This window comes from Sarcophilus harrisii, chromosome 5 (genome assembly GCF_902635505.1).
Source record: "Sarcophilus harrisii chromosome 5, mSarHar1.11, whole genome shotgun sequence".
Classification (NCBI taxonomy): Eukaryota; Metazoa; Chordata; class Mammalia; order Dasyuromorphia; family Dasyuridae; genus Sarcophilus; species Sarcophilus harrisii.
This window is the reverse complement of record NC_045430.1, coordinates 242,982,507-243,006,360: the sequence shown is the minus strand read 5'-3', so window position 1 is coordinate 243,006,360 and position 23,854 is coordinate 242,982,507. Positions and strand designations below refer to the sequence as shown.

Below are 23,854 nucleotides of genomic sequence, written 5' to 3'. Positions count from 1 at the left end.
TTGGAAAGGTCCTTAAAGGTCACCTAAATCAACCCCCTGATTTTATACCAAGAAAACTAAGGCCTAGAAAGTAAAGCGGCTTGCCGAACTAAGTAATAAATATCATTAGCAGAATTTGCCCCAATGGTCTGACTTCAAATCCAGGGTTTATTCCCCTATGTCATTTTAAAATAGAATAACAGACATGCCATGAAATAAAGATCATATAGACCGCATGTGCCTTGGTGTAAAGGTCATGGGGGAAATAAGGGCCCAACCAGCAAAATGAGATACTTTCTTTTTATATCCTCTAGTGATTTCCCCCTGAAGTGAGAGGCAAATAGTGCAAATCTGACTCAACATCTCCATACTGTGGAAACTTTCCATTTTATAAAGAAACAATCAGGTAGGCCCTCAGCTTTAGGATTCTTGTTGCCTTTTACCTAGCACCTTTTTTTGAATCTCAATAGAAAGGGGACAAAGAAAGAATAACCTGCAGAATTAAATTGCACCATCTTGCACACATACACATACAGAGGGGAAAAAATGATAGATATAAGGTTCGATTCCTATAAAATTGTAATTATTTTTCATTTACCCATATGGTTTCAAGAGATTAGACTGTTGCCTGAGGACTGATTATAGAATCTTCTCTTATTATAGAATAGACCAGGAATAAGGAAGGAGATGAGTTTAGGAAGAAACAAAAACAAATTAAAAGGGCAAAGGACAGTTGATATTTATCTGAAAGAATAATTCCAAAGTTGTTTTTTAAACTTTCACTTAGACAGTGAGAGAAGGCCATAGTGAATGCTTCTGATTCTACAAGGTATAAAGCGGCCTGTAGGCTTTCTAATCTTGCGATTATGAACCAAGGGGAGCATTTTAAAATAATTCACTTGACCCTACTCCCAAAATGCTTAGCAATCCTTGCAAATATTCCCCAAAACTAATTACTGGAGAGACACAATACCCTTCCTCCACCCCTCCACAAAAGCTGGAATTTCAGAACATTCATCTCTTTGGTTGTTACTTTCTGTCCATTTGGGGCTTTTACACTTTTGAATGATAATCCTTCCCTCCTCATTTTGTAGTTGGTAGCAACATGGAGTCTTTGCAAACTTAAAACTTAGAGCTTTGAGCTTAGAGCTCAAAAGAACATTGAAAAAAGTGATCCTAAAAATTATTTAAAAAAAAAAAAAAAGAAAGAAATCTTGTCCTCCTCATTTTACAGAGAGAGGACATTGAGAGCTGAAGCACCTTCATTGAGATTATGTCAGTGGTAAATAAGGACTGAGATTTAAACCTGCCTTCATAGAATCCATCCGTTTTGAGCTGAAATTGACTTCAGGACTTTCACCCAACCAACTCATTTTACTATAAGATAACTGAATCCCAGAGAAATTAAGTAACTGCAGACTTAAGTAGGATTTGAACACAAATGACCAAAAGGCTTTCTATTTTATTGTGCTGCTAATCAACTTTCTATGAAGCAGGAACAAGTGGAACCTAGTCTTAGACTTCAAATGTTTTAGCATCTATTATTATATTATGGACAATGATTCAAATATAAATTCTAGATAACTAATAAATCTTATGAAGCTCAAAATAAGTACTCTTTGCACTAGATCACTCCTTCAAATCAATGGACATTAATATTTAATAAAATACATACATTACTGTTAGGATAACCTAAGCTTACTCAATGTCAGTGACTACCTTTTGGCCAACTACTATCTTCTAGTAGTAACATACCTAAAAGCCAGACTATCCTCAGAGTCAATGACTAGAAATTCCTTTAAAAACCCTTTGTTTAAATAACTAAAGTCATGGAGGTGAGGTAAAAGTCAACCTGTAGCCTGGGCAAATAAAAGTTACTTTAGTTTGCACGTGAACTTCAAAGATTGACACATCTAAAATTCAAAAAGACAGAAGGAATGAAAATTAGAATTGATATGAAAACTCTAATGTAAATTTAGGTTGGTTGCTTTTTTTTTTTTTTTTTTTTTAATAAACCACTTGCTATTCAGCAAAAGGCACTAATATTTTAGAGATAAAGAAAACAAAATGCTCTATAATCCAAAAGGATGTGGCCTGGATTGTGCAAATTCCTGAGTGCATATTTTTGTAAGACATTTGCCTTCAGAGGGCAGAGAGAATCTTAACAAAAACTGTTCCTATAGTTAGTTATTGGGTTAAGAATACAGTGATGTTAAGCCCTTCTCCTTCCCCAAGAGTAAGTAAGGTGCTATTTTAAGTATGCAGATACCTTATAGTGCAAAACAAGTTTAGAACTAAATTACAATATGCCAGTCTTTAATTCATCACACTGTAATATCTATCATAAAAAAAAGAATTTTCAAAGTAACTTTTTGAATCAGGAATATAGACATAACTTCCAGTGATTTTTAAGTAACTTTGTTAATGTCAATAATAACTAAACCTTACTATTCCACACAGACATAATTGCATAATATACAGTTTGTTGCTGTTCAGTTTTATGATTGATTTTCCCAACTCCTTGGGGTTTTCTTGGCAAAGATACAGGAAAGGTTTACTATTTCTTTCTCTAGCTCATTTTATAGATGAGAAACTGAGAAAAATAAGGTTTCATGACATGTCCAGGATTAAACAACTACTAAGTATCTGAAGCTAGATTTGAACTCATAAAGATGAGTCCTCTTGACTCCAGGTCTGGCATTCTCTCCACCTTGCACCACCTTGAAGTACTCAAATTATGGTCTGGGGACCTCTGAAGGTCCCTAATACTTTTACAAGGACTTTCCAAAGTCAAAAATAGTTTCATAATAACAATATTAAGATAAAAACTTCTATTATGCTATATGTTGATAGAATCCACAAAAACAAAAGATCTCTGGGGTCTTCAATAATTTTTAAGAGTTATAAGTCCAAAAAGTCTATTAATTCATGAGAATAAAAAAGGATAGAGAGGCAATCTTGAAAGTCATTCATTTAAGACTCATTTCTGAAACCTGTTGATTATATGAATATACTCAAGTCATGTAATTTTTTAATGTCCCCAGTGACTGCATCTATAAACTGCGAAATACTTGTAGTTCTACATTGATTGAAAGAGTTCCATGACTGGGACCTCTCTAAACTATTTAAATCATAGGTTCAGAATACATAGACAAATCATCTTGCTAAGGACCACGCATTTAAATTACATTTAAAACAGTATAACAATAACATCATGGAACAGAAAGAGCACAGGATTTGGAATTTAGGAACCTTGTTTATATTTCAGTTTGACCTCTTCAAATAATTACCTTCTGGTGGACCTCCTTAGCTTAACTGGAATATGATGCAGTAGGAATAGATAATTTCTAAGGCATCTTCTATTTCTATCATTTTATGGGGCATTATTTAATACTATTTTTATGTTGTTTTATCTAATATAAAAAGTTAATTTGTTTACAAGGGAAAAACATAGATGAAAGTATCACTGGAAACATTTTAAATTATACGGATTCTTAATGGTAGGAGCAATATGCTTATAGATTGAGTGTTTACAAAAGCAACCTTAATTCATCTTGAAAAATAAAAAAAAATAATAGTTCTTGATTATCAGAGTATGAAGTATATGAAGAGTATAAAGTTAACATTAAAAAAAAAAGGCAAAAGACATGAGGGATGCTTTAAAGAATGTCAGTAACAAAAGATTCAGGAATTAAAGTTGTAAAGAGGACTAAAAGGACAGAAATAAAAGAGAACACTACACTAAAAAAGCAGTCAAGAAACTACACCAAACAGTTCAACTAGAATTACAAGTTAGAGCAAGGGAAGGTTAGAAATTCAGTATCATTTTTTCCACTCATCATTTCATGTCAAGATGAAATTCTTTTATATAAATAACCACATTTTATTATAACTAATTTATTAAATTCAAATTTTCTTTTATATTATAAATTATTAAGTACAACTATTGATGACATTTTCCCCACTGCTTTGGGAATCTCTATTTTGTAAGCATCACTAAGTGAGAACATGGATTGTTTTTATTGTAAGATGGCAGTTTTGGTCAACTTCCAGACCAAACTCCTGCAGGGTCATTAATTAACAGTTGATGAGAATGGATCAACTTTAACTGTCATCAAAATTAAACTGGAAAGAAGGTTCTTGCCAAGAAGAAAATGAAGAAATGCATACTTATTAGAGACCCAAATGTCCTTAGCCAAATTTTTCTCAATTATTAACAAGCATTAGCTAATTTTTTTTTACTTTTTACTAATTTCTGAACAATGTTTTAAAGTTGTTTTCAAAATCTGAACTGCTCAAAAGTACATTCAGCATATGCTCAGGTTATTTCCCCCCCCAGATTTAAAAAATGAAATCTTCATCATTGCTAGAATATGACAAAGAATGTTGAAAGAGACCTCAGGAATCAACCCTTTTCTTACAAATGGGTAAAGTAAAAATTGAAGAAGTTCACAGCAAAAACCTTTTCATTTATCTTAAAAATATCAGGAAATTTCACTTCTGATTCTTAATGTTCAAGTATGAAGTTGGACATTCAGAGACACAAAGAAAGAAAGACAGAGAGACAGAGATAGATAGACAAAGACAAAGACAGAGAGAGAGACTAAAGACAGAGACAGTCAGAGTCAGAGAAAAGAAGAAGAGGAGGAAAAGAAAGAAGAGCATACAACTAGTTAGGATCACAAAAATTATACCTGAGGACCTAGAGAAATTAGGATGCGATCCCCAAGTGATTTTACTTAAATAATGATTTTTCTCTTACTGGGAAACAAAGAGTGCTGGACACAGACCCTGTAGAGTAGAAGGGGGAAATGGAAGAAAGAATGAATACTAGTTACTCATGAAAGCAAAATACTTAGATGAATATTCTTCTAAGAAATACAGAGGCAGAAGTTTTCCCAAAGGAATAGGTTAAATACTTTTGCTAATTAATAAAGAAATAGGATACGATACTGCAGCTTATCCAGAAATAATTCAAAAGGGATAATACATTAAAGAAGATTATGAAATACTATGTTAGAAAAAGATATCATTATACAAGCCCAAAGTTAATTGTATTCATAGCAGAAACAAACTCCAGATCACAGGGCCCATCACTCACTATATTTTTAGGTTTTTAATCAATAGATAAAGTGTTGCATCCAAGCAGCTTCTCACTGGAGAATTTTTAACAATTTAACTGACAAAAAGAGCAGCATCCTGTGAAAAAGGAGTCAATAGTGGAGAAAGTGGAGCGCTCTAATTTCTCTTTTGAATTGTGGTGAGTCTGATATTCACAGCACACACAACTGTTTATACAACAGGAAACAGAACTGGCATTCACACCAGCCTGAAGTTAACATTATGTGTTATTTGACAACCTCCTTGTGATCCTGAGGAAAAAATGAGTAAGATGATCAAGAGAGGCGAAAAATGACTACCAAAATAAACTATGAGAAATGTAATTTTTAATGCTGATCTCCTTCCCACTAACCTAAAAAGCAATACAAAATTTTCAAACGACAAAATGGAAACCTATACTCTACTGCTAAAAGTTGTTTCTTTTTTTAAACTTCTTTACTGCAAACATTAGAAAACTTCTTATAAAACAAGGTTTTCAAAGGTGTTTCTTTGGTTCACTTTTTACTTAGAAACCATATTATAGTCAAGCTTTTAATATAAGGGATCTGACCAAAGAATTGTCATGTTGAGTTTAACAGAAAGCTCTACAAACCGGTTTTTAAGGAAGTTCTTGGGATTTAAAGACTTTGGGTCTCAGCTGCATAGATTTTTACCAAGCTTTTCCACGGATATCTGCATGAAAAAGGTCCTTTATTCTTTGGTTGTTATGTAAATGACCACTTTCACAAGCTCTAGCTGGTCATTTTTCTTTAACATGGAGTCATGGCAAAGGGAACTAAAGACCACCAAAGACAGAATAATCATTAGAGAAATAGGTAGGGGTGGAGGGATACAATTGAGCTTCAAGAGTTTACCTTGAGATTATCACTTTTGAGTGGGAAGGGAAACCACGGCTGAGAAAATTGGAACCCAAAGAGACTGATATTAAACAAGTTCAAATAGCAGATTCAGCAACACAACACCATTTCCCTAACTTCCACGTTAATCTTTTCACAACACTACAATGAAACTTAATACTTTTTATCTATATGTATTAATATATTAATATTGTATATTACATAAAATTATATAATTTCATGCATATATTGGACCTTGTGGAATGTTCTCAAATAAATGAATGCTCTTTGGTATATTCATGTGTCAGATGATTAAAGCATATTATGCTCGCTGCATTAGATTATGATGGAAAACTTAAGGAATTACTGAGTTCCAAATGACAAATCTGGATGCATTCAGCATGTCCTCCACCAAATCCGGTTTTGTTTTTTGACTATGAAAAAATCTTTTTTTTTTTTTCAGAAGTAAGCAATATGACTGAGGATTAGCTTTCAATATAATAGAAAATTTTAAATGCATTTGAATCATTTTTTCTTAGTGTATTCATTTTGCAAGGAAAGGCTCCCACTGATGGTTACATGTTCCTTATGATCCCTAAAAAGGTATATTTTTCAGCTTCAGATGTCAAACATGCACATTGTTTATAAAAATCCCTAAAATGAATCTCTCTAATAGGACAGTAATGTGCACAGTAAAGATTAATACGGAGGGCCAAGAGTCTCCAGCCTTGGCACCCCAAGCACAAAAAAGATAGCCTGGCCCACTTGAAATTAAGTGGATATCTTTAGTGGGCCAAAAATATTGCAGCAAAACACTTCAGCAAAAGTGTAATAGAAACAACATTAAAAAGCAATTTTGAAAGGGGCACCTCTTAAAGACTTTGTTGTATTGTTCAAATTAGTTGTGGGCAATTTAATTTCTGGGTTAACTTGCATTTGTAATGAACTGTACCACTTATGTTTTTTTCCCTATGCCTAATGGCATAGATAGTACCTTCTCCCTACACTTCCCCAAAATAAAATAAATCATTATACATTCCACAAATAAAACTTTTAAAAAATCAGAAAGCTTGTGTTTTGAATAACTTAAAATATTATTTGGGACTGTTCTGCCTTTAGTACTCACGGAGATTTCAATTAAATCTAAGTTTATTTGACAAATTATTCTAAGTTTTAACTCAGCCACTGTTCATATTTTTACAGTTGTTTCCATATTTCCTATTCCTCCAGCAACTGACACAAGGGTTTAATTTACCCTCACAAAAGAGCTCTGTTTTTTGTTTTTTTGGATGAATGCTAGCCACTTTTAGTTTCCAGAATGTCTAGACTAGTTTTAATGCATGAACCATCTAGATAGGGTATAAACTTCTGAACACAGCTTCCTTTACCATATGATTGTGCAAAGAAAACACTGAATACTTCAGTCTAAGACCTTAAGTTAACTCTTTTATCATATGGGGGGGGGGGGAGAGGGAAAACAGACATCCCCTGTGGCAGACTTTAAGGGTCTTTAGTAAGAGAAAAGAATTGCTATGACACTGGAAAATGTATGTTATCATCTACCTTCATTTTTGAAGGAAAAAAAAAAGACAGATGAGTTTTATTTTCTGTTTTGTCTCTCCCCCCCTAACTGGATCAGTTCATTAACTTATCTAAAGGAACCTCAGGTCAGTCATTCAATTCAATTCAATTCAACAGTAATTTATGAAGCATATTCTAGGGCATTGGATTGGGCTTGGAATAGGCAGCATTTTAAGTTGAGTCCAAATCTTCATAACTCTATTTTGAGTTTTTTTAGCGAAGGTATTGAAGTGGTTGGCCATTTCCTTCTCCAGCTTCTTTTTACACATGAGGAAACTGAGGCACACAGGGTGAAGTGATTTGCTCAGGGTCACACAGTTAGTAATGGTCTGAGATCACTTTTGAACTCAGGAAGATAAGTTTTCCTGACCCCAGGCCTGGAGCTCTATCCATTACACCAGCTGACCTCTAATAACTAATCTAACTTAAAATGCTCTGAATCATACAACTAGGAGGGGGCCTTAAAGATTTTGTAATTCATCTTCCTGTCCATACTTAAAAGATTCCAAATTTAGCTTTCTCATCTACAAAAATAAGGGTACTCTGAGGGGACACCTATCTGTAAACCTATGAATCGAAAATATAAATAAGTCCTGTTTTTAAAGAGACATAACATTATCAGTGTAATCAGGGAACTGTTCCAGAGTTCAAGGTCGTTAATTGTCATGAGCTCTTTCTCACATGAAGTTCTGATTTTGCACAGTAGCTTCTGACATCATCTCCTTTCATTTGACCTATTCTAATTAACTTCTATGTGGTCTCAATCCTCCTCAACAAACATTCCACCTCTGTAATCTATGCTCCACATGATTACCAAACTGATTTCCTAAGAAACGTCTGTCACTCCCCTACTCATGAAACTAGGAATGCCCTGATGCTTCGCTGATAAAACACAAAATTCTGTGTTTGCTTTAAAGCTCTTCACAATCTGGCTGCCATCTATCTTTCCAGGTTTGGCCAAGCTGGCTGATTTGATGTTCCCCATACATAACATCTGATATCTTGTTTCCATTCCTCATCCCATATTTGTCCACTAGAGTCACCGGCTATTTCAAGGTGATCCATACAAGTAGTACTTTTTCCAAACAAAATTTTTCAGATTCAAGCACTTTTTAGTGATCACTGTGTTACTTCATATTTATTTATACACTAAACCGCATCCTTATTTTCACTCCAGAGTGAATATAAGTACACACCATGAAAGTGAAGATTCATTTTTGTATTTGTATTCCCACGGCTCCGCATAATGACTGAGGTCAGACACCAAATAAATGTTTGCTGAATCATGAAACTATCAGCATAATTGACCGTATCAATAACCAAAGTAACAAAATCATATGATTATCTCAACAGATGCAGAAAAGAACATTTGACAAAACACAACACTCATTCCTATTAAAAACACTAAATGGAGTTTTCCTTAAGAGGGCAAAATAGCATTTATTTAAAGCCATCAGCAAGCATCATATATAATGGGATAAACTAGAATCATTCTCAGTAAGATCAAGGATGAAACAAGGTTGCCTGCTCTCACCATTACTATTCAATAGTGTATTAAATAATATATTAGGAATGTTAACTTTAGCAATAAGAAAAAAGAATGGAAGGAATTAGAGCAGGTAACAAGGAAACAAAATTATGACTCTTTGCAAATGATAAGATGGTTAAACAATTCACAACTTTAGCGAAGTTGCAGGATACAAAATGAACCCACATAAATCATTGGCATTTCTCTATGTTACCAATAAAGCACAGGAGGAAGAGATAAAAAGAGAAATCCCATTTAAAACAACTGAAGATCAAATAAAATATCTGGAAGATTACCTGCCAAGATAAAGCCAGGAACTATGTGAACACAATTATACAACACTTTTAACACAAAAAAGTTAGATCTAACAATTGCAAGAATATCAAGTGCTAACAGATAGGCCAAGCTAATAAAAGTGCCATACCAGCCAAGAAATTACTTTATAGAACTAGAAAAAACAATAACAAAATTCACCTGGAAGAACAAAAGATCAAAAATTTCAAGGGAATTAATGAAAAAAAAATGCAAAGAAGGTGGTTTAGCCGTACCAGAACGAAAACTATTTTATAAAATGGGTCATTGAAACCATTTGGTACTGGCTAAGAAATAAAAGTAGTTGATCAATGGAATAGGTTAAGTTCACAAGACACAACAGTCAATGACTAAAGTAATCAAATGTTTGATAAATCCAAAGGCTCCAGCTTCTAGATAAGAACTCATTATTTGATAAATATTGCTGGGGAAACTGGAAAATTGTATGGAAGAAACTAAGCATTGATCAAGATTAGTTCCAAATGGATTCATGATTTAGACAGAAAGGGTGAAATCATAAGCAAATTAAGAGAACAAAACATAGTCTACCTCTCAGAAATGTGAAGAAAGGAGGAATTTGTGACCAAAAAAGAAGTAGAGAACATTATGAAATGCAAAATGGATAATTTTGATTACATTAAATTAAAAAGGTTTTGAACAAACAAAGCCAATGCAATCAAGACTATATGGGAAGAAGAAAGCTGAGAAACAATATTTACAGCCCGTGTAAAAGGTCTCATTTCTAAAATGTACAGAGATCTGACTCAAATTTATAAGAATACAAGCCATTTCCCAATTGATAAATGATCAAAAGATATGAACAGACAGTTTTCAAATAAAGAAAATAAAGCCATTTACATTCATATAAAAAATGCTCTAGATCACTCTCCAAATCATTATTCAAATTCAGACAATTTAAATTGTCTGACAGTTCTGAATGGAGAAATTCAAATTAAGACAACTCTGAGGTTCCACTTCACACCTCTCAGATTAACTAAGATGACAGGAAAAGATAATGCGGAATGTTGGAGGGGATATGGGAAAAGTAGGATACTGATACATTGTTGGTGGAATTGTGAATACATCCAGTCATTCTGGAGAGCAATTTGGAACTATGCTCAAAAAGTTATCAAACTGTGCATACCCTTTGATTCAGCAGTGTTTTTACTGGATTTTTATCCCAAAGACATCTTAAAGAAGGAAAGGGACTCACATATGCAAAAATGTTTGTGGCAGCAAGGAACTGAAAACTGAGTGGATGAAGAGAGCCATTTACAACCAAAGAGAGGATTATGGGAACTGAGTGTTGATCACAACATAATATGTTCACTTTTTTGTTATTTGCTTGATTTTTTTCTGTCATGTTTTTCCCCCTTTGATCTGAGATGGGAAATGGAGAATAGAGGGAGAAAATTTGGAACACGGTTTTGCAAAGGTGAATGTTGAAAACTATCTTTGCGTATATTTGGGAAAATAAAATATTATTTAACAATTATAAGAAATAAATGTTTATAGATTGACATTGAAATGTCAATTGTACTTTTTGTTTTTGCATTCCCATAATCTTAACACACTGCCTGCCATTTAGAAGTATTAATAGTAGCATGACATATTTGTTATCTCATTTGATTTTTAATACAATTCAGTAAGGTAGATATTATCATCTTCACAGTAGAAAAAACTGAGGCAGAGATACATTACACTTGCCCAATGTCACGCAGTTACAAATCTGAGGCAAGATTCAAACTTGGACCTCTAGTCCAAATCTAACATACTACATACTATACCACCTAACTGTCTGCATAGACATTTCTCAAATGTGACTTGAATGGACTTTATCTATAAGGAAACTGTAGATATCACTTTCTTGATAAATTCCTAATGAGCTTGAAAACTACTACACATTAACTTCAAAATAAGAAAAATTCAAATCAGAAATTTTTTTCTAACTTCTCCAAAATATCTTCTTTTCACTATTTCTTTTCAGCTGTTAAACACCAAACTCAGGATTCGGTAGATTTTGAATTTCTGGAACCAAATTAGAGTAATAAATTATTGCAATCAAAATGAATAAGGGCTCTGGTAGAGCGCCCCAATAGATATTCTGGTGAATACTTTTCATATATATATATATTTTTAAATACAGGTAGAGAAAGCACAGTTATCAAATTTCTAATAATATAAAACTGCAAGGGGAGCTAGTACATTAAATAACAAAATCAGGTTCCAAGTTCCAAAAAGATACTGACATATTGAAACCATAAGCCAAAACTGCCATGATAAATGTACTGGAGAAACAAAAAGTCCTATACTTGGATTTTAATTTTTTATTTATTTATTTTTTAAAATTAAAACTATTTTTCAAAACATACGCATGGACAATTCTTCAATATTACCCTTTGCAAAATCTTGTGTTCCATTTTTCCCTACCTTCCTCCACCCCCCCTCCCATAGATGGCAAGTAATCCAATATATGTTAAGACAGTAGAAATATATGTTAAATCTAATGTATACATACATATTTATACAATTATTGTGCTGCACAAGAAAAATCAAATCAAACAAGTAAAAAAAAAAAAAGGAAGAAGCAAAATAAAATGCAAGCAAACAACAGAGAGAGTGATGATGTTGTCCACACTCTGTTCCCATGGTTCTCTCTCTGGATGTAGATGGCTCTCTTCATCACTGAACAAGTGGCACTGGTTTGAATCATCTCATTATTGAAGAGAGCCATGTCTGTCAGAATTAATCATCATATAATCTTCTTGTTACCATGTATAATGATCTCCTGATTCTGCTCATTTCACTTAGCATCAGTTCATGTAAATCTCTCCAAGCCTCTCTGTATTCATCCTGCTGGTCGTTTCTTATAGGACAATAATATTCCATGGCACTCATATTCCACAACTTACTCAGCCATTCTCCTACTGATGAGCGTCCACTCAGTTTTCAGTTTCTGGGCACTACAAAGAGGGCTACTACAAACATTCTTTCACATACAGGTCCCTTTCCCTTCTTTAAAATATCTTTGGGTTATAAGCCCCAAACACTGCTGGATCAAAGGGTATGCACAGTTTGATAATTTTCTGAGTGTAGTTCCAAATTGGTTTCCAGAATGGTTGGATCCATTCACAATTCCACCAACAATGTATGAGCGTCCAAGTTTTCCCACAGCCCCTCCAACATTCATCATTATCTTTTTCCTGTCATTTTCACAAGTGTGTAGTGGTATCTCAGAGTTGTCTTAATTTGCATTTCTCTGATCAACACCTTTTCATATGACCAGAAATAGTTTCAATTTCTTAGTCTGAAAATTGTTTGTTCATATCCTTTGATCATTTATCAGTTAGAGAATGGCTTGAATTCTTATAAATTTGAATCAATTCTCTATAAATTTTAGAAATCAGAACCTTCGAATTATACTTGGATTTTTTAAAAAATTCATTTAGCAAACTTGGATAAGCAACAACAAGTTGTGTGTAGAGGGAAAGATCCTGGAGTTTTGAGACTCAAAGTTTCTATAAGAGTCCACACATTGTGATACTATAGTCAAATGCACACTAATGCAATCTTTGGAATGGATGCCAGAAGCAGCAAATCTGGAAGAATTCCATTGTATGCTGCCCTGGTATGATGTTCAGCTTTGGGGCCTAAATTTTAGTAAAAACATTGAAAAGCAGCTCTATGTCCAGAAAAGTAGATCAAAGGGAAGTTAGCAAAAACAAACAGGATGTTAATGGGAGTCAAAATAAAAAAAATAACAACTGTCCCCAAAGACTTCAAAGATAATGTTATGTGGAAAAGGAATATAATTATTTTGCTAAAGCAAAAACTAGAAGTTGGATTTTGTCTAGGATCAAGGAAACACTTTTTGTATTATATATAATCAAGACAAAGTCTTTCTTCAGGACTAAGGCTAGACAATCATTTGTAAGGAAAACAGAATTACATTCATGCCTCTTTTTTCAGCAAAGGCTTTGGTCTCTTCCAAATAATATTCCATGATTTCATAAGCAATTCATCATTTGTTAGATTTCATACAATGTTCATAACCAGAAATTGTGTTACATGCTTCATCACTTAAAATGTGCAAAACTAATTAAGTAATTTGTAAACATCAATTTCCAAGGGGGAAAAAAGATAATTTGAAAGGTATTGGCAAAAGAAAAAAGGCATAAAGATTTAAAAATATTTTAGAACAACCAGCAGACTGGATTTGGACAATGAAGGATAGGTTTAATTCTAAGAATCATAACATAGCTCATTCATTAATTGTTTCTTAACATAAAGCTAAAATACAAAATTTTCTCATGAGCAATGTACTGTGCTAGTTGTTAGAAACAAAAAGACACAGATCCTGTTCTCATGCTTACACTCTCACACAGAACTTTTCATGGAGACTTATCCTTAAAATTATATATGATTGTACCAGAAATAAGATTTAAGTTCAGACAGGCCTACATAGGATCACAGGATCTAAACTCAGAAAGGATCTAAGAGTAAATATTTCCATTTTATAAATTAGGAAACAGACTCTGAAAGAGTAATTTATCCAAGATCCTACATAGGCATTGAATGTCACAGCCAGGATATACACCATTTTCTGCCTCAAATTAAATATTCTTTCCATTGTATCATTTGCCATCTATGAATCAGTTAGGATACATTTCCCAGTTTCAAATTTATTACCAGAAAATTATGAGGTATAGAAGGATTGTGAACTTGGATTGTGATTTCATTAACTTATGGAACACCTAGAGGAGGAAAATCCTTCTCTACCATAACAATCTACCCTGCAACATAGTCAAATAAAGCTAGCTGGATCAGAAGTTTCAAAGTCAAATAGAAACAAGGCCGTTACATAGTACATAAGGATTCTTACAGGCTGTAGACTTAGAAAACCACATATCACTTTTGTAATTTAATATATTTTATTCCAAACATTTTTTAAAAATGATTCTGAGAAAGGTCCATGCCTTCCGAAAAGATCCATGAGACAATGACAATGACAATGTTGACAATGAAGAAGAAAAGGAAGAAAATGAAAAAGAGGAAGAAGGAGAAGAAGAGGAAGAAGAAGAAGAAAGAAGGAGGAGGAGGAAGATGACAAAAAGAAGGAGGAGCATGAGGAGGAAGAGGATGACAAAAAGAGGAGGAGCATGAGGAGGAGAAAGAAGAAGGAAGAGAATGATGAAAAGGAGGAGGAGCATTAGGAAGAAGAGCAGAAAAGGAGGGGGAGAAGAGGGAAAGGAGGAGGAGGGAGAAAGAAGAGGAAGAAGAAGGAGAAGGAAAAGAAAGAGAGGGAGGCAGAAGAAGGGGGAGGAAAAGGAAGAAGAGGTAGGAAGAAGAAGGGGGAGGAAGAGGAAGAAGAAGAGGAGGAAGAGGAAGAAAAGGAAGAGGAAGAAGAGGAAAAAGAAGTGGAAGAGGAGGAAGAGGAAGAATGGAGGAGGAGGAGTTGCTGTTTTTGTTGTTGTTATGAAGTCCTATTCTAGATAGTCAACTCATGTCTTAATTTAATACTGTCCAACATAAATAATTCTCTAGGAGATATACCCAAACAATTGCTCAGATACAGCCTTTTTAAAAACATAGACATTTAGGAAAGGAAACAGTACAGTGTAACAGAAAGACTTCTGAATTTAGGGTCATAACATCTAAGGTTCTGACTCCCAGCTGTATTCTAAATCAAAGCATCTTAAATTGTGGGGCATGATCCCATAAGGGCTCATGTCACTGAATGTGAAGGTCACAAAATTATGATTTATTATCAGTAAACATTTGATTTATATACCTATTTTATAGCCATATATCTTCGAGTTCATATAAAAATTTCTCAGGTGAAAAGTGGAAAAATTTTAGGAAGTCCTGAACTAAGTGACCAGCACAACCTCGGTTATTTATGTGAGCTGTCTGGGACTGCATTTCATTGCAGTGAAATACAACGATCTCTAGAATCCCTTCAAGTTCTAAATTCTGGGATACTAAATTTTTTCATTGCAATTTGATTCAAGAAAATAACAACTCAGGACCTAGACTTAAATTATAGCCAGAAGCAAATAGGTCAGAGCAAGCACAAATTAATGAATTTGGGCTTTTCTCTTATCATTTCTTTTTCCTCCAGGAAATCTCCCAATGAAAACTGTTCTTTGTGTATTTTTAAGGAAAATAATGGGAAATCAAGATCTTTTAATTAATTAATCTTTTATTTAAGAAGTGCTAAATTTATATGGATTGTGATGTGTTTAGGAATAAGTAAAGCCAAATTGAGCCATTATCACAATCTACTATAAATAGTGAGGCCAAATTTAAAGATCACATTTCAGGGGAAAGTTTATTATCAACTGGAATTTTACATTTAAATACTGGTGGATCACATTAATCCATATGATTTCAGACAAGTTTTTCAATGGAAAGTAGGCTCCCTGGGAGATTTCTTAGTGTTTATCTTTATATTCCTAGCACCTAGATAATTGTCTAGTACATTCACTCTGTAGCGCTTAAAAATGTTAGAGAAAAAGAGGGAGGAGAGAGGGATAGGGAGAGGGGAGAAAAATAAAGTTGCAATTTCTCCCTCACCTGATCAGGTAAGACTTAAGCAAGGGTCCCATGAAGATTATAGTTGGGAAAGGGACTCATCTGACAGAAAATATTCATTAGCAAGGCTCTGTTAGGCATAGGAAAGTTATAATAGAAAGGACTTAATTAATTCCTTACACAATCAATGGTACAATGGAAAGAATGTTGACTCTAAGTCAGAAAATCTGGATTCAAATCCTTTTATATTATTAAGTATTTGACTTTGGAAAATTCAATTAACACACTTGCATCTCAATTTCTTCATGTGTAAAGTAGGGTCCCTCCCACTTTTAGAGCTATCATCCTATGAGCCCCTAAGAGAATCTAGAAAAATCCTACTTGGGCATACTGATGACTTCCCAATTTCTTATCCGTAAATATATATATATATATATATATATATATATATATATATATATACACACACACACACATACACACACATACATACACATACATACACACACATATTTCTTAGCTATAACTTTTTGACTACAGGTTTATCTTGGTTTCAATGTTGTAGTCTTAAATTGTATGAATTAAATGGTTGTGGATAGAATCTTCCTTTCCCAGGAGATAACCTAATAAAATACGAAGTAAAAAAATACTTTTTAATTTTAAAATTAATAAAAAGAAACCATGAAATCATGATTTCTTCATTCTTCTCAGGTTAAGCTAAACTGTGTGCCCACTCTATGGTTATACAAGCTATCTCTTCTTTCTCCCTTTTGAAGAAATACACTGAAATGTTTCCTTTATTTTCTTCTTCTAAGGTTCATGGACTTGATACCTTCTCTTAGACAAAGACAATGAAGTCAATAATTCTTTCAATCTTAATAACTGGACCCGATCTACTATTTTTTTAGTCTAGTTTTATTTTATCACATCACTGATTTCAGTAGGACAACCAGGAATCAAAGCTCGGATTTCTAATGTTCACCCCAAGATAGAGTGATATTATCCAATATTTCTTTTAAAATTATTTGTACTTTTCTCTTTCTGGATAGGATATAATTGGGTTTTTTTAATATTAAAAATTCCATAGCAGAGGAATAAATAAAACAAATATTCATTAAGCATTTTAGTTGGGAGTTTTTCAATACACACTCTCACAGGCTTAGGAAGTAATCCTATTTTTCAAAATATAGAGAAGGGAAAGACTCTGTCATAGTCACCATGATGCATAGTAGTAAGTTATTACCAGCTAAATGAGAACTCTAACAGAGAATATAGTGAAAATGGGTGACACGCTTAATATCTGAATACCAGAAAGTCTCATTTAAAAATCAATTCTCAATGCCATCTGTATAAGACAACCTTAATTTGGCATAACATTATTCTGTCTGCTATACACCTGCTTGTTCTCTGGACTATGAATGAAAAATAGCAACTTTTCAACCGTAATAAACTTCATACCTTCCTAATTAGCATATGTATTGAAATGGAAAAATTAGTCTACTTGCAATAGCACTTCAAATATCTCATGGAACATGATGGACCATTTCAAATATACTTTGGCCAATTTCAGTTATTCCAAAACATTTCATTCCCAAATATTAGAGAATAGAAGCATTATTATAATAGAGATGATTTCTTTTACACTTTCAGAAAATGTTTATGGTAAAGTTATGCTGATAATACTCAACTGGAAATACATCTCATGAAGATGCCAACAGATTTATCCTCATCTCATTAATAACCTTCACCACTGGCATTTCCAGATATCAAATTAAGACATTATCAATTAATCATTTTTTTGAAAGAAGTTTCATTATTCATTATCATATGCTTAGAATTTTTAAAGAAACCCATGAAAACTAGTTGGGGAGAAGGATTGGCTTCTGATTGGAATTTTACTCAATATACTAGAGTAAGTAAATATCTAAAAAGATTACTCATTTAATTTAAGACTTCCAAAAAAAAAAAAAAAAAGATTCTCCTGTTAATGCAGAATAATGCATTCTAAGTTAAAGGTTGTATTCCAAATCTCAAAGTATCAACAACAAATGTCTACTGTAAAAAACAACAACAAAACACTAAAAATTGGTATGTAAATACTAACCAGTTTCAGAGGCACCCAATGACAGTGGCAGAAATCAGTTGTTACACTTTTAACAAACATAAATATTTATAACAAGGCCAATGTCCTCAGGCTTTTGACTCAGGTTGTTAATTTCCAGATTGGTAATTAACTGCTGAAATTATCCATTTGTCAAGAATACATATTACTTTAAAAAAAATGAAACCATTAGTTAAGGGTGAGTGTTCATTATGGAAAACAGTTTGTGTGGTAGACAGTTCCCTAAGCAATTAAAACAGGAAAATGATTCCCAGAGATTTAACATAGATATTATTTTTTCAGAGTATATTCTAATGGTCACAAATATTCTATGTTCAGAAAGAAAGCTTTAGCAGATGGTTTTTGCAGTGTATTAGGGTAAATGGCCTTCAGATAACCAAAGCCTAACTGAAAGTAAGACTGCTTATACAGAAAAGGGAAGTTAAAATATCTATCATTTTCCTTCTTTTCTTTCCAGTCATCTGGGTATTAGATCATATATTATTTCATTGTTTAAACAAAGATATCCCTAGTGGTGATTAAAAGATTAGAAGCAGACTGACATTATCCAGAGCACTTTAAATTCTGCAAAGGTCTTCTGATGCATTATTTCATTGGACCCTCTCTGTAGAAATTATTGGTTAAGAGGGACCCATTTTCCAAATGAGGAAACTGAGCTACTCATTTTAGGTTAAGAAACATCATTCTCAACTATTAAATTAATCTCACATTCATGTACATATTTTTAAAGAAATGATGTTTGCAGGGGGGAAAGTACAAAATCTTTGGGATCATAATATTTAATATTTCTTATAGAGTACATGGTTTCAGAATGAAATTTTAAAAGCTCTCATGGGACTGAAAAATGGGTCCTGACAAAAGAAAAACTACTATTTACCCCAAAATATTTATCTGTCTAGGCCTGTTGCTTATATCTGGGTGATTTTTAGTATTTGTACAATATTTATGGAGACCAAGTATCTCTTATAGTGGATTACAAAGATAGATGTTCTGGAAACAAAATAAAAAAATAAAAACCACTTCAACACTCATTTATCCCTTTTCTAGCTTCCATGTAACCTCTGGCTACTAGAAACAGTTGCCCACCTTTGTTCCTCTTTTAATTTCTGTGGAGCTCCCTGAATGTCATCATGAACAAGTGTCGGCTTAGTAAATGTTATTCTGATCTTCTTAATTTTGCATTCATAGATTTAGGTGACAACAAATAGCACAGTGTGGAAAAAACACCCGCTCGTACATCAAACTGAAATACCCGGGGGGCATGTGCCACTCTGCCAGGCTCCTGGAAAATGATATCACCTGCAATGCAGTTCCTGCGAGTAAACCTGAGGGAGCCGCCTCGTCTCCAAGCAGACGAACAGGGAGCAGAAGGCAATAAGTAATTAGGCTGGTAGCCTCCCATGGAAACCAACAAAGTAATAGTGGCCGTCTGCTCTTTCCTACTGCAATTCAGATACTGCAAATGATCATATTAACAAATGACTTTCTCTTTGGTAACTTTCTATACACTGGGGAAAAGGTTTTCTGAAGGAAAAGGAAAATATTGTTATTGTTGCAATAGAAAAATATACACCCTGATCACAAAGACATTAACTAAGCTAATTTGAGTGCAAAGTTTTTGGAACACAGAAAAAGGGGAAATGGATTGGGGTTGGCAGGAATAAGATCTGGGTCCTACTATCTCTGTCCCTAATCGGCTGTTCAATTTTGGGCACTGGGTTCATCGGAGGTTCAGTTTCTCCTTCTTCAAAATGAAGAGGCAGGATCAAATATGGCAAACTGGCAGATTGGCTTGGGTGAACTTTTTTCTCCTCTTCCTTATAAAGGACATTTCTTTGGGAGAGAGAGCAATGTATTTGAGAAATGAAGAGGTTGGAAAAGTGAAAGATAACAATGAAAACTATTGAATAGCAATTTAAAATAAATAAACTGTTCTAAATTAAATGAATGAATGAATAGTCCAAGGAAAAGAACATTTCTAATGTTCCAAATTTTTTTTTAAAATGTTCTAAGGAAATGAATATCAATTTTAGTGTGCTAAAATAAAGAAAAAATACATGTTCTAAAAGAACATAATTTCTAAGTTTCTAAAATAAAATGAATAAAAATAAAAGTTCTAAGGGAAAAGACATCATTTTTAATATTCTAAAATAAAAATGTTCAAAGAAAAGAATATTAATTCAATAATGAAACAATTTGTAACAGACTTCTACCAAAAGGAGTCTATAGGGCAGTTAGGAATCTGACTTTGAAGCCACAAAGTCTTGGGCTTAAACCCCTCCTCTCACAGACACCAAGGGACAAGTCATTTAACCTCCCAAAGCTGCATCTCTCAATCCCAGTAGATACACATAAACCTCCCCCACCCATTTTGTTTTTAACTTTTAACATTGGGATGCACGATACAAACATGTTAAAAATATTGGCCAAATAGAATTCGGCTGGTTCTTGGTTTTGCTCCCCTTTATACAGAAAAGTATGTCAATAGTGAAGTTGTAACAATCGCTTTCAAACTAGAGCATTAATATTTGGCTTTAAAAATGACTTTACCTACCTTCACATTGTCTGGATGAAGCCCTCCGGGGTGTTTGTCCATGTACTGACATAAATCAGTGTGCTAGAAGACAAATCCAAAGGAAAAATGTATTAATATCCCTATGGCTCCAATACAAAGAATCAATAGTGTTCAACTTCAAAGTCTCTGTAGTTCTGCACAAAGCACAGAAAAAGAGAGCAGTTCCCTTTTTAGTCCTTACTTTGGCCCCCCCTTCTCTCACCCTTCCTTTCACCACCAGTGAACTATGTCTTTACCTTCAGGCCCTTAATTCTGTTAAACTTTCCATGTGTTGGAAGCAATATGTGTGTGGATAATTCTTTAACGTGTCTGATTTCTTTCTTAACTGACATGGACAGCTCACTTATGGCCCCATATCTGTCTTAAAAGCATAATGAACACTCAGTCTATAGTCTCATTGTCTGGTATTTTACCCAGGTAGGATAGAAATACTTTTAACTTCTACAGAAGATGAAATTACTATAATTAGTTTTAAAATAAAAATTATAACTTATATTAAATAAATATTTACTTCCTAAATTGCAGAACTTTTGGGTACATCCTGAACAGAATTCAGTTATTGTTTCTTTTTTCTTTAAGATCAGAAATCAGAGAAACCATTTTAATGACAAATAAGAACCAGCGGCTGCCATTTCTCTTAAAAACACTAGCTACAACTTGGCTTCTAATATATTTTTTCTCTTTGAAACATTTTCTCTTACAAGAAACATGGACATAAGAATTATCTGAATACTCTGAAAAATATAATGAAAATAAGGCATTTTATTCACTATCATATTAATTTTTATTAGATGTAGCTATTGGCATAAGGGATAGAATGCAGAGTCTGGGATCGTGAAGATGTGAGTTCAAATCTAGTCTCAGATATTAACTAAACATGTGATTTTGGCCAAGTCACCTGACCTCAATTTGTCTCAGTTTTCACTGCATAACAATGATAATAATAGCTTCGCAGGGTTGTTAGCAGGGTCACATAAGATGAATACTTGTTTAAAAAAAAAAACACAACCCACAGCACAATGTCTGGCACTGCTTTACCTTGCTAAAATTTATAGAATATGGGTTAAAACTTTCAGGCATCTTGTTATAAACAGGAATCTTGCTTGCTGTAGAACAGATTTGTGTATGAAGCTAGTCCAGGAAAGTACTACCACAGGAATCTTGTTATTGTCACCAGAAACAGCCTCATGGAAGGATCAGCATTATAGCAAGCATACTACATAATAACTAGAATTTATTTATTACTTAAAGGCTTACTAAGCCCTGTACAAATATCTCATTTAACCTCACAACCCCCAGAGAGAGGCACTTTTATTATCCATAGTTTACAAATGAGGAAATTGAGGCAGGAAGAGCTTAAGGAGCTTGCCCAAAATCATGAAGCTAATAAGTGTCTAAAACCACATTTGAACTCATGTCTTCTTGACTTCTACTCTGGTGTTCTATCCATGTGGCCATTTAGCTGCCATTACAAACAGATAAACTTCAAAGGACTGGTTTTTTTCATTATTACTTACAGCAGAAACTTCTCAGAAATCAAGACTCTCAACTCTCTCTAAGTTTGAAAAAAAGGCTTTTGGGTGGAGAAATAAATGCATAAATTTGGCACTATGATAGCATTTATCTTCAAAAGGCAGATAGAGGATAGTCAAATTGAGAAAATCACTGTCTCTGAGCTAAACAGTAACTCGGAGGTCCCACTCATACCTGAGAAGAAATCCTCCCCAAAACTAGCCTCCACTTAAAGAATGTGCTTATTACCATTTGGACAGTTCCAATCCTCAATGAAAATTTGCTTTTCTTGACATGGAAGTGAAAATAACTTCTACCCATTTCCCAAGCTAAGCAGAACAAAGCTAATTTTTATTCAGCACCAATAAAATAGAAATGTATACATTGCCAAACCCAGTGAGCAGAGAGACAATGAATGACTGAGTGAGTGTGTGTGTTTTTCCTTAGTATACCTAGTACCCATATCATTACACCTGGCACACAATAAGTGTTGAATGAATGACGTGATTTTTCACCAAAGCCATTAACATCTAACTTGAATATTCACCTATTGAGAAACACTAAGGATAAGAAACTCACCTGAAAAGGATTCAGTATAAACTTCAATTTCCTCATATATAAAGTGACCAGTTAAGTTTCAACTCAACTTTAGATTCATGATTCTCTAGTAAAAACTGGCAGCAAAAGGCCAAAGTCAGAGATCACATCTCTTTGTTTTGTTCACAATTAATATAAAACTGATGGGGTGGGAGTTGCTTGTGTTTTGCTTGTGTGTTAGTTTGTAAATGTCTGTCATGTGAAAACCAAATTATGCAGCGCTATTTTTTTTCTTATTATACATTACATGTACAAGCAGGGACATGCTGGAACTATTTCCATGAAATCTATGAAGGTCAATCGATGTTCTCATTAGCATTTTATTGATGTTTCCAAATTTCTATTCTCAATAACACGGCAGTAATGTTCTAATCTGTATTGCTGACACTCAAGTAAGCTCACTCTTGCCGAAATCTTGGGATTCATGGGTGGGTCAGTGACAGGGAAAAGAATAATCAAAAATGCAAAAATCATTGGCTTATATGTATTCTCTACAGGTATCACTTTTTCTATTCTCATGTCATCATTATGCCCATATCAAATATTTCCTTTTCTTTTTTTTATTGTTTGCAAAAGAAGACAATAGAAACACCATAATGGAAAATCAACACTGGGAATATTCCTCACCTCTATTTTTCTTTTTAAATTTTTAATCCATTCTGATCCATTCTTCCTTTTTTAATTCCCTCTTCCTCTTTTAATTCTTCTGGATAAATACCCCAACTTCGCCAAAATGCAGACTCTGAGCACATTTCAGAGTAAATTTATTTCCTACTTAATAGCCATGTCAGTGCATCACAACATCTAGAGTGGGGGAAAAGTTCTTACCAGAGATTCCCTTACTACATGACCAGTATTCCTAGACTGATGTTCCTTCCATCCCAGTACTCTGTGTGCCTGAATTCAGATATGGTATCTAGTTTGGAGTCTTGGGTGGCCATCACAAACTCAGGGGTCATAGGGAAGCTTTGTCAACATCCTAGATTGGGATTAGACTAGAGGCGAGGAACCTTTTTATTGCCAAGGCCCATTTGGATATTTATAACATCACTGGCAGGCCATACAAAATTATCAACTTATAGAGCTCAAGCTAGTGGGAGGTGATTATACCTAGCGTTCAGCTCATTAGCACCTGCATTTGGCTTAGCAAAGGATTT

At 33.8% G+C, this 23,854-nt stretch overlaps 1 protein-coding gene across 9 annotated transcripts in view; it reads right to left on the bottom strand.

Moving 5' to 3' along the window:
* The window catches only part of CDK14 (cyclin dependent kinase 14), a 673,115-nt gene that overhangs the window by 296,266 nt on the left and 352,995 nt on the right, over positions 1 to 23,854 (bottom strand). For all 9 annotated transcript variants that reach the window (XR_004229802.1, XM_031939988.1, XM_031939989.1 and 6 more), the window contains one exon: positions 20,568 to 20,630. Coding sequence is in view for 8 of the 9 variants with exons in the window: in XM_031939988.1 (XP_031795848.1) it covers positions 20,568 to 20,630 (63 nt within the window). In the remaining variant the exon portion in view is untranslated. The remainder of the gene's footprint in view (positions 1 to 20,567; positions 20,631 to 23,854) is intronic.